The sequence below is a fragment of the Aedes aegypti genome, chromosome 3 (genome assembly GCF_002204515.2).
Source record: "Aedes aegypti strain LVP_AGWG chromosome 3, AaegL5.0 Primary Assembly, whole genome shotgun sequence".
In the NCBI taxonomy this organism is placed as follows: Eukaryota; Metazoa; Arthropoda; class Insecta; order Diptera; family Culicidae; genus Aedes; species Aedes aegypti.
The window spans coordinates 390,583,861-390,596,381 of record NC_035109.1 but is presented as its reverse complement, the minus strand read 5'-3'; the positions used below and the strand labels follow the sequence as shown (position 1 = coordinate 390,596,381).

The 12,521-nt window shown below is 38.6% G+C and overlaps 1 protein-coding gene across 3 annotated transcripts in view; it reads right to left on the bottom strand.

Annotated features, from left to right (window-relative positions):
- The window catches only part of LOC5571620 (calpain-11), a 307,260-nt gene that overhangs the window by 260,331 nt on the left and 34,408 nt on the right, over nt 1-12,521 (bottom strand). For all 3 annotated transcript variants that reach the window (XM_021854158.1, XM_021854159.1, XM_021854160.1), the window contains exon 3: nt 9,905-10,506. In XM_021854158.1, coding sequence (XP_021709850.1) covers nt 9,905-9,959 — 55 coding nt within the window. In that variant the 5' untranslated portion in view covers nt 9,960-10,506. The remainder of the gene's footprint in view (nt 1-9,904; nt 10,507-12,521) is intronic.

Genomic DNA, 12,521 nt, shown 5'->3' with positions numbered 1-12,521 from the left:
GAAATTAAAAATCGATGAATTTTATAGCAAAAACAACCATGTACAATCTGGCAGCTCGAATGTATAACAGATTCATTCGAATAACCTACATGTAGGCGTGAGCACTTAAAAATACGACAAGTTGGTCCAAATTATTTTTACCAAAAATTTAGTGCGTGTACAATGTGTACAATGTTTTAACTATAGATTTGACGTTTTAAGTCACGTTTAGAACAGAATCGCAGACTACGCTGAAAGCGAGAGCTGTAGCGAACAGAAAAGGTAGTATTTTGTGGCTTTAAATGTTGGGTGTGTGTTAACTGTTGTGTGACTTAGCCACACCACGTGGCTTTTCCTTTGGTCTGGATTTTATCCACAGGAATTGGGACCCTATCCACAGACGGAGTGGAATATCGCTTTTTACGATCGAGACGCTTCCCACGACGGGATTTGTGGACGACCCTCAAGCACGTGGTCGATCGTACTCATCCTCGGTAATCGTGAGCTTGGCGTGCCGACGCAGCATACGGCGTCGCAGGCGATCCGACGTGAATAGAAGACGACGCCATCGACGGGCACGAGCCGATTCTGGCACGAGATGAGGTTGGTGTAGCCAGCACCTGAGATTCACCTGCACGAAGAGCGAACCCCATGATCCGGCGGTCAACAGAAACGCCTAGGATCCCAGCAACGAGAGCAGTTCAACGAACGGCCGCAACGTCATCAGGTACCGATAGTATTAAGCCACAACCACACCCCTAGGGAAAAAGTAATAGTAAGCCAAATTGTGCAAATGCGAGAAGTTGATAATACATGTAGGCCTAAAACACACATTGAACGTTTAGTGGTGTATTGAGTTTTAATAGTAAGGAGAATTTGCCTGTTTAGTCTTGATCGGTCGGAATCGGATTGAGAGAGATTTGATATTTCTACGGTTGAGTATTTTCGTTGGTGCAAGTTCCGATTGAGTACAAATGGTATCAGGGGTTTGAATTTGAGAATCTAATAGGCTAGAGAACCTGCCCTGAGTGCTTCTCTCGGGTTAGTCGGGCACGCAACTACAGTACTGGCATCCTTGTTAAACGCAAGGTTGGCGCAAAATTCAGTACCGGAAAGAGGTACTATTAGAAAACACCCTCACTTTACATGGCCTCCCAAAATTTGAGCTCATTTGGATGAAAACTGAGACTGCCCAAGCCCTTTTAAGTTTATATGGGAATTACTATGAGAAAAGCAACCAATTCATTCAATCGGTCATAGTATTTGCCCATGTGCTCTTGGAGATTTGAGCTCCGTTGATACTGTGAGATAGATTCGTCAGCTACAACTTTGCCGAAGACAGTTTTCAAATCGGACGTCTCAGTAATTAGTTATTAAGTATTTCAGGACAAATTCTTAGGAAAGTTTCGGTTAAAATCTCTTGTGGATCTCCTGATAGAAAAGGGAATTTACTTCAATTTCAATAATTTACTTTTTGAATGAGATCCGCGAATGTACTTTCGAGGTCTTGTGCCTTCCCTTATGAGAAACCTTGCTTCGCCCATGTGGGTGGGTATATCGAACAGGGCAAATTTAAATTAACCTATCAACACTTCAGCGGGCAAACCTGTGCGCCATCGAGTGGGACCCTAGATTGGTCGGTGCCGATCTGATGGCGGCTGCTGTCTGTGGGTAATTATTCTTTTGGCCATTTTCTCTATCGCCCCCGTAGTCCAACTGAAGGGAGAGCAGGCTGAATTGCTTTTATCACACCGACAGTAGTCGTCCACACCGATGCTGGAGCCGATGATTGACTACCGATCGATTTATTTTGTTTCCAGTGCAACAGCAGCAGCAGTAGGGTACAAGCACCGGGTTCTATTCATTCCCGATATCTAATATGGTTTGAAAGCTTTCATTTGACATGTTTGCAGTACGTCCGGGCTCGCCAAAAAACGATACTTCTACCCTACCAATTGGATTGTGAAAGATTGTGCAATCCGAGTACAGTTTTTCCTTTCTAGTCGCGAAAGGGTGCACCCTTTTGAAAGAGGCGACTAGACTAATTTGCTCAAGTGCAATGATTAGATTAAGAGTACAGTTTGGTGCCGGGAGATTGCAGGCTGCTGGATAATGGTGTGAATGATTTGTGAAAGCGAGAGCGGTATTTTTCCTGCCCTAATGATTGATTCAGTTTGCGATGGTGGAAAAATCCTTGTGATTGGACGTTGTGTAAGGCATATCTTCTCGAATGCCTGGGTAATTTTCTGGGTTGAACTTAGAAAACCAAGTGTAACAAAATAAGGTGAATCAGAGCATATCAATTTTATTTGTTCAAAGAGATTTTTTCAAATGATTTATTTTAAAAGATAGGTCTGTAGGTTAGGCCATTCACAAAAAAATCGAAAAATGATTGCAAAAATAAAGTTTTATTTTTAGCATAATATCCCAGCGGAGACTGAGTCTGCTTCTCAGCTTAGTGTTCTTATAAGCGCTTCCACAATTATTAACTAAGAGCGGTCTTTGCCAATTGACTGTTTTAGCATATGAATATCGTGCGGCAGGTAGGGAGATTGTCCTCGACCGATGGGATTTGAGCTCATGACCCTCAGTTTGGTCTTGTTGTGCGTTTACTGTAATGTTATCTGGACCCCACAGGTCTCACATATCCTCCACTTCTTCACATAAATCTGAAAAAAAAAACTGTGCTTATCAAGAAAGATCTGTTGAGCAATAATATGCTGCGAGATCTTCTATCGGTGTTTCAAATTATTGTCAGATCTTTCGCACTCCGTGCGTGACTTGAATAGTTTCCATCAAAATTCGGCTTCCAAAAATTCATTCCCAAAACAAGCCCCATTCCAGCGCCAAACTGGATGTGCGTGACGCGAGTTATCGCCATTCAACTGGCGGTTCTTCACAAGAGAGACAAGAATATTATGATTGTTTGCCTCAGCAGAATTCCAAACTAGTCAAATGGGGATATCGAGTCGACGGATGGCGATTGCGTAAATTCCAGAGGTGCGAGAGGACAGATGTCACGATTATACATTTTGATGATCGTCATCGCGTTGAAGATTCAGCAAGCCTGTTGGGTGTTTAGGGCTGGATACAAACAACTTGATTGATTATTTGGTTGTTGGGAATCGACAAAGCTGATTACACCGTGCTAAACCGCCTGAAGCTTTGTCATAAATCATATTTGGTATGCGAACGATAAAAGTCATTAGCGAGGCAATTATGTTGTTTTAGAAATTCCATTTATTTTGATGTGTACTATTTACACGCAATAAGTTATTCCAATCTCGGTAAATCTAAATCCGTATAGTTTGCATGCACATAAATCTACTATTTACGAGTACATTCTAGCATTCCCATAATCTCACATGCTATTGCTTCAAGCCCCATACAGAAGTGCCATAGGCCAAGCCCTTTTAGGACTCGACAGGATCAAATCCGCACAAAACGAACAAGAAGCCACACCAATCTCACAACGAGCGTATAATAACAATCTCAATTTCAAACTATTTACGATAATAGTCACTCAAATGCGATAAAAGCATCATTAACTTAAGCCTCGCTTCAACATATGGCTCCGAAAGACGCGTGTGCCTCTCGCTGTGCCGCAGTTTGGAGGAAGCTAAATCTCGCAATCCGAGAGAGGCATCGAAGCGTTTGATCGGGAACGGGAAGATACCCCAAAGGCGGCACTCCCGATCTTCCCATTTGGCTCTGTGCGTCTGACCCGAACTCAAGCGACGACGATTGGCTGCTATCGGGCTGACCACTCGAGCCAAACCCATTCAATGGATGGGAACAATCGCGAGAGTACAAACACCATAAACAAGCGATCAATAGCCATAAAATTTATTCCGAATTGATAGCTTGGTATTAGCCTACCACGAATGGAAATGTTTCACACAGCTAATGAATCTTGGATGATGAGGATGATTCGCGATTGCCGAAGAACTTGAAATAATCTGCTCCAGTATGCAAAAGAGACTCTGGAATAGTGGTTCCCAAAATTGGAAAAACAGTCTTGAAGGACGACTTTTAAGGCAATTAAAAATAACAGCGATCGTAGTGTGCTGTGCACGTGTACGGACGCATTTTTTCCGCTCTCGTGCTTCCCTTTCATTCTGCGTATCGCGATCCACGTTCAGCCCAGGCTGATGGTTATACATTTCTTCATCCGGAAGATTTCCCGTGAACTTCAGTGTTTAAGCAGTTCAAGTGACCACACTATTGTTTATGTTATAATGTTTCGAATTATTTGTGAATTAACATTTTACAATGAAGTCAAGTGAAAATGAATTCAAAATTCAATCGGTAGTAATGGTCGTCGCGTGTGGTGTTTTGCGAAATATTGTTCTAGTCAAGTGTAAAGGTCACGTAGGAAACACTGCGGAACACGTTTTTGTCTCCAGCATCAAAATACCTCTATTTACTTAACCCGTATAGGCCTGAGTGAAAGCATAAATACTAAAACTCTTACCATTCAGCGGATACTTTACGGATTGAAATAATGTTTTGTCAGTATACTGGCCCACATATCTAGTTTCTAGAAATGGCCGGAGGAACTCGGTTATACTCCTGTAGCCGGAGTTATTGCGGTGGGTCACTGGGTCAAGTCGGGTAGAAAAAGGCGATTTTTTGGGACATGCAAAGCTTTCTTTATTTATTTCCATTGGTATTCATTTTAATTTGCATGAATCATTAATGTCCGATATTTAACATTATAAATGAATAGTTTAGCACCGTTTAGAATGTACCAGATGCGGCCACTTGGGCTTAATGTCCTGAAGAACTGGCTCTAGATTTGGTAGGTATTAAACCGTTTCAAATCTTTGAAAGTATAGATCAAACATAATAGTTCACTAAAATGCATTTTCATAAGCTTGACATAGATGTTCAGATACATATTGTGCACTTTATCATAAATTTGAGGCATCCCGGGAACCCGAAAATGGTCGTTTGTAGGATCAATCATATGCAGTTGACATAATTATTCAACTTAATCGATTATCGGAGGGTTTACGCTGATGCGTTTTTCTTAAAACTACTTGATATAGTGACCACATTATAGCCGATTCTGGAATTTATCTGTGACTTGAAATATGCCTACCTCCAGGGGCACAGAAGCACAAAACCCTTGTCACCCGACCTGACCCAGTCATCCACCACAATAACTCCGGCCATAGGAACATTCCCAAGATTCCTTGGCCACTTTTAGAAACTAGATATGTGTACCAGCATACTGACAAAAAATAATTGAAATCCCAGCCGAGCACGTGGATTTTTTTCCATAATTTCACCCATAATTTGTCCATCTTTACCACGCGTAATGAGTTAATTAATTTAATTGAAATCCGTTAAGTATTCGCTGAGCGGTGAGAGTTTAAGTAATTTTTCTTTCACTGAGGCCTATACGGGTTAATTGAGGGTTGCTGAATCCATTGCCGTTTACGTCTAGTTTTTGAGATATTGGTTGTTGAAAATGCAAAAATTGACTACTTCAGCCAACATACATGCAGATTGTAAGACAATTTATTTGCTTAATTTGCCACATAATTCAAACTTTATGTATATAACAATACTTATTATCAAAGTTTATAATATGTTTGATTCGGAAAAGTTATTTTTTGATGGTTTAGAAAAGTATTGTATTTTTCTATATAAGAGAAACGAAGAATTTTGTATGGAGACTGCAAGCATGTTGAAAAAGATCGGTTTAATCTAAATTTAATCGTGAAATTTCAATCACAATATATCTAAAACAAAAGTTTAAGTCCTCTTTTGCATGCTTGGTGGATAAGATCTCAAAAAAGTTTGATGAAATACACTTAAAATTCCGAGATAAACTAGCCCAGGGCTAAAAATCTCGTTAATAAAGTCAAACCAACCAACTTAAAATTTTAGGTTAACATCATTAAAACCAATGTTTTATACAACTTTGGCGACCTGTAGCTGAAAATTTTGACGTGCTGGGAAATTTCCGAGAACGGCATCAGATTCAGCAACCCTACTAGAGACACATAATTTGTAATTTATTTTCAAAATATCTTAGTATCAAAATTTGAACATTTTTGTCAAAATAGGCGAATTTTAAGAACTTAGACACCTTTGCATAGAATTTGATGGATTCACAGATCTAATTTGAAATAATTTTCAACATGCAGTTCAAATTTCAGGTCAATCGGTTTGTGAGAAGCAGAGATGCAGATCTCCAAACTTGACCATTTTATTTGAAAACCATCCTTTGTGAACTTTTTCTTGCCAGTACCGTAAATCCTTTTTTTTACCAGAGACAAACTGGAAACCAAAAAAAAGTTTGGAAAAAACGACTTTAAACATGCTCAACAATTTTTCACTTCATACAAATTATATGATCGGTGTTCAGACAGACAAGACTAGACCATATTTTGGCGTTCTAAATATACATTGAGGACAACATCAATTCTAATTTTTCCGATTCAAATTTGTCATCAAATAGATAAGTTGAATTATCATAGCAATTAATGCAAATATTTTGATATTCTGAATGGCAGAGGTACGTTTTCTTGGAGCCTTTAACAACAAAACACTTAATCCAGTCCATCTGAACACCGACCATATAAAGGCCAATATTTTACGAATTGTTATATTTTTCCCTCTGGACGGCAAAATTACCTAAAAATACTATTGGAAAGTTTGGAAACAGTTAAATTTTTCAATGTATAAAGCTCACAATCGAAAATATCATATACTCCACTTTGCATTTGGGCCTCTCATATCTTTGGACCGACCATCTCGTTCAGAAATCATATTCAACACGTTGGTTAGTGGAATCCCAAAACGTGCTAAATTTTGTATAAAAGGGCCCCCGTTGTGAGATCTGACCCGGGCCCCCGAAACCCAAATCCGGCACTGAGCGTACTTTTTTGATCAAATCTCTGATAACAAATCGTTGAGCTGTTTAGTGCAATATCTGTAAGTAAATAAATATCAAATTCAGTAATTTCATCTAGAATTGGTCATTTCTCGCATAATCTGAGATAACGCCCTAAAAGCCATTGGTAACCATGTGTGTAGCTTGTTGTTTCTGAGCAAATTAATGAATAAGCATCCAAACCAACACCACTGGCAGGTAGAGAATGATCCTTTCTTCACGATAGAGTTATTAAAAAACGTGTAAATCTATTGAAATGCTCAAAAAACAACGAGCTACACAAATAGTTACCAATGGCTTTTAGGGCGAGAACATAAATTATGCGAGATTTGATGAGTACGCGTACTTCAAACTACACTATAAGACCGTCTTCTAGTACACGACACTGAAGACGACCTTATAGTTGAGGTCAAAATATATGTACGTATCTGTCAAAGGATTCAAAGTCTTGTTTAAATTTAATGGTATAGCACTTAATTTGATTTTGATTCACATATCGACTTACTATTTTTGAATGCGATTCAAAAAGTTATTGACCTCAAGAAGGCGAGTGTCAAAAAAGTTTGGGAAGCACTGTCCGAGATCCTGCCCAAAAAGCGCCGTATCCCAAGGCTATGATTATCATTCGCCGATGGTCATTGATCGAAGAAAAACGTAGCCTCTTTTCCCCTGTCGATATTCAGATTTGATTGTATAGCACCAGATCACCATAATCATCTTTGATGAATGGGACTGCGCCAAAATGAATCAAATTACGAGCTGTTTGTTGGTATAGCAAACGGTTTCGAGTTTCCGCCCCCTTTGGGTGTGCCGCCGACTCAATCAACGATCGCTCGCTGGCACGATAGTTTGACAAATTCGCAAGTAATGATACACCACCAAGTTTGTTTCGTTGCTGATGCTTCTTATTTCTGGCGTTACGTCTCAACTGGGACAGAACCTGCTTTGAAGCTGAAGAGCACTTCCACGGTTGTTAATTGAGAGCTATCTTTACCGATTCACCATATTTGCCAGGTATGCCAGTCGAGAAAAAATGTCCAGTCCGAAAAGATCCTCGACCGGTGGGATTCGAATCCATGACCCTCTGCGTGGTCTTTCAGAATAGTTGCGCCTTTACCGCTACGTTTATCTGGGCCCTCTTCAGCTAATTACACTAAAAAAATATCAACTTCTCTTCCCTCATTTCTTTCCCTCCGTGCCCGAAACGACAATGACCTTCGTGATTTTACGACCTTGCTCTTGACACACGAATATCATCAAAGTGCGCGATCAAGCACGTTGTTTTCGCTAATATCAAGAGGACACGCGGCAGCAATTCAGTGTTCGTTCGAGAGATCGTTGATGAGAGTGGTCCTGCGGCGTAGACATCTACACACAGAGAAAACTATTGTAAAATCTACAATATTTGTCATAAATTTAATTTCACATTGTTTGGGCTGTAATAAATTTTGTTGTTGTTTTAACAATACAGGATTATGGTATTTCAAAAAGGATTTTGTTATTGAAACACAAGAAATATAACAAAAACGCTGGCGACGTGTCAAATATGACAGCTTTATTATTTACAATTTACAAAAAAAAAATTTCTTCTATTTTCAACAATACTCATATTAAATTGTAAAATTGTTAGCTTTTCACCTTATTTTTATATGTTTATATTTAAACAACATTCCTCAAATTATTCAAATTCGATTGATAATTGAATCTCGAACCATTTAAGGTTGGTGTCTTTGGGATTGAGAAATGTTGAATGAAAACAATTTTATTTGTTCATTTCATCCGAGTCCCTTTTAAGACGCATTCATGTTGATAAAGGCACCGGAAAAAATATAATTCATAAAAAAAATTAAGATTCTGCAATCACAGGTTATTATTATACGTTATTCTGGTGAACATTTTTCTTCAACGATAACATCAATTATTCTTATTTTTACAAAACATTGAGGATATAGCAATTGAAATTCATTTTGATTCATAATGATTATTATGAAATCAATTTTATCTACAAGATTTAATTTGAAAACTTTGCACGTAGAATGAAAAAATCGAATTATTATAACTTACCAATTATGTAAAAGCTATTATGCCTTAAAATAAATGTACAAAAAACCAATAAATGCAACAGACATTATTATTGTTCAATTTTAACAATTTTCCATCCGTGTACGAGAAACCCGATGACGCGAGGAATTTCTCGAACGCTGAGTTTTTCGGTTGCGTGAAATCCAAACACGGCGAGACTAATGTGGGTGAAGCAGCAGCAACAGAACGGTGCTCCAATGATGATTCCAGCGGATTTGTTTTTGCTTTTTTCGTGATCGTTTTATGGCGGATTCGAGCGAGAGTAATGGCTTTTGGGGGCTGCTGGATGATGGCAATTAGGGATTGGGTCGTATAAGACGCAGGCTCCCACTGCGAGATTACGGCGATGGGATGACGACGAACTGAGTTCAGTAGTACAAAATCTTCAACTTTATGTTTTGCTCCTCTTTTACGTATCGTTTGAAGCACATCCGATTTATAATGAATACTTTGTGTTTGTACGTGAACATGTTTGAATTGTCACAAATGTTTTCAGGATACATACATAAGTACCTCCGAGGATGTTTTCAGTAGATCCTTACTATTTTTACCAAATTCCCTTAAACTGTATCAATGAAATTCGTCACAATTTTTTTTTTCCAAAAAAAGCCCTTCTTACCCGATTTGACCCAGTGACCCATGGGAATAACTCCAGTTACTCCCGACTTTTTATTTGAATATACTAACATTAATGATTGATTTATACAATTCATAAGTACGTTGATGGTTTGCATCCAAGTTTATGTATTTCATGAACTATAAAATTGATAGTTCATGAATTACATAAACTTGGATGCAAACCATCAACGTACTTAACCATATACTGCGTAATCCATTCTGTCATTGGTTTATATATCCGCCTTCCACCTATACAAATCCTAAGCTTAAACACAAACAAGCAAAAAAGATCACACAAATAAAATACTTGATACTCACTTATATGGCCATTAGCAGGATGAATAATCCCATTCGCTCGATACCCGGAAGGCATCTTTAGCTCATTTATTTGGAAACTATTTATCCACTCGACGAAACTTCCGGCGCCGACAGCAACCCAGCTTGGTAGCTTCTTTTCACCCTCGGAGCAGACTTTAGACGATGTTCGTCGCCCAGAAGAGAAATCTCAACCACCCTTTTCTTCGCCGTTGGTTGGGTTGATGCTTTGTAGGTACGCTTTCCAGCCCAGTTCCCTTGGAAACGATCGCGGAAACCAACACTCTCACGCACTGACGATTTTTCACCCAATGGGCACACACGCGATCAACGAGGTTTTTTGGATTGCTTTGGGGCACCACCAGAGAGTAGGTATTTTTTTCTTTTCGCGTTTAGCTTTCTTCCTTTGCAAACAACCAAGAACCCGCGTAAACTCACTTCTTCACTCACTTACTCGCGGAACGTGGCTTTACCGCGAACTGCTTCATCTTGATACCGCACAAACGGTGGAATGGTCCTAGAGTCGCTTGCTGTTAGAGGTGGTGGCTAGTGTGAGAACTTGCCCGCGGCCACTATTCCATTAATCACCCGAGACCCTATCGGAGCTATCAAAAAGAGATTCAAAAGACTGAATGAAAGGACTGCATTTTCCTGGTCCACTGACACACGGTGTGTCTAAAATTGCTCTTGACAAAAACAAATGACCATGACTTACAATTATGTCACCGAAAGATATGATATCCCATAGGATGCTAAGCATTCTTCTTCTTTTTTGTGTTACACCCTCATTGGGGCAGCCTGCTGTTTATCTTTGTATTCTAAGAGCACTTCCAAAGTTATTAGGGGGGCAGGATCCGTCATTTATTTCGGAATTTTCAAAAGCAGTTTTTTCGTTCAAAATCAAGAAAATTTACAGCAAAATGTGTTCACTGTATTTTGTTCTCCAACCAAAACACAGTGAACACATTTTCATCGAATAATTTTTAGTTTTGAACAGAAAAACTGCTTTTGAAGTTTTGATGTTGACGATGATTACGATGACGGAGCGTTGATCGTTAACTAAGAGCTTTCATTACCATAGTTACTTTTTTCGCATTTGTATATCGTGTGTCAGGTACGATGACTCTCGATGAAAAAAAGTTTCCATTAAGGGGGCAGGATACGTCATTGATTTCAAAATTTTCAAAAGCAGTTTTTTCGTTCAAAATCAATAAAATTTACAGGAAATCTTAAATACCACTTTTTTATTCCAATATTTGAGACATATAAGGTGAAAATGAGATTTAAAAGCGCACGCACATGAGAGCATTCGGTTTTATGAGTGTGTCTGTCTTCACGGTGATAGACTTTTTCGCGAAATAGCAACACATGGAAAACTTTTCTAATACAAAAGGCATAACATAAAAAAAACATTGTTACCATTTCGCAAAATGATTCGTTGTCATCTATACAGATGCACTCCCTAAACTTGTATGCTTATGTGTGCGTAAGATATTCAAACTCACTTCATCAATTACTACAGCATATATAGTTGAAATGGCCGAAGCCAGAGGGGCAGACGGTGGGGCTTTACTTGCTGCCCTCCCTGAACGACTTAAAACCAAATTAAAACCAACAGATTTGCTACCTAAGTTGATCTTGTGTTTGAGTTTTACAAAGATTGAATCTTTTAAATAAAGTTGAATCGAAGAATTCGTTGAAAAATCCTGGAGTCCAACTAAAAATCATATAGGGGAAGGGGTGGTAAAATGAACACCTTAAGGAAATCATCTTGTTTCTGATAGAAAAACGAGAAATTTGTATAGTTCTATCGCACAAAATAAGGATGTAAGCTGTAGCAGCGACATGGATTCAGACTAAAATAGATAATTTTTCACATATTTTCATCGCTATCAAAAAGTGATGCAAATGTTCATTTTACCTGCACTATGTGGGTAAAATGAACAGCGTCTGGTGGTAAAACGAACACCATGCAAAAAACGCGAGCAAAACAAATATTTCTGAAAATTTTCATTGTTCCACCGAAAATACATCCATTAATGATTGTAACCCATTCAAAAAGAATTTTAAAGATATCAGATTTGGCATCATATCATAACGATATTCACCTCACTGAAATACCTCAAGTCTTCCGAGCTAAAAGTTACGTCAATTCTTATTTTCAAACGTGGTTTTTTAAAATCTTAGTTTTCGTTAATATTTTCACTTCTATTGACCTACGTATCAACTCGAACACTCAGATTTATGCTCTAAATCGTCCGTGCGTGATAAAAATTCATCTAAATTAGTTTTTCTCGGTAAAAGGAACGGTGTTCATTTTACCACCCCTGTTCATTTTACCACCACTTCCACTACAAACAATAACTTCGTCTTGACAAATTTCTTGAATATTTTTTGGAGGAAACAATCAGACATCTATCAACCAAAGAAGATTTGCGGGAAAAAACTTGTCTGCGATACCTGCAATTCCTTAGTACTACAATTATCCATCTAAGACACGTTCATGGAGTTGTATGTGATTTTGGAAGAATGCTTTCTTTATGCATACCCAAACTTGACAAGGGATTATATCCGGGAATTTGCTTCAAGAATTATAAAATTTTCTAAATCACAACAACTT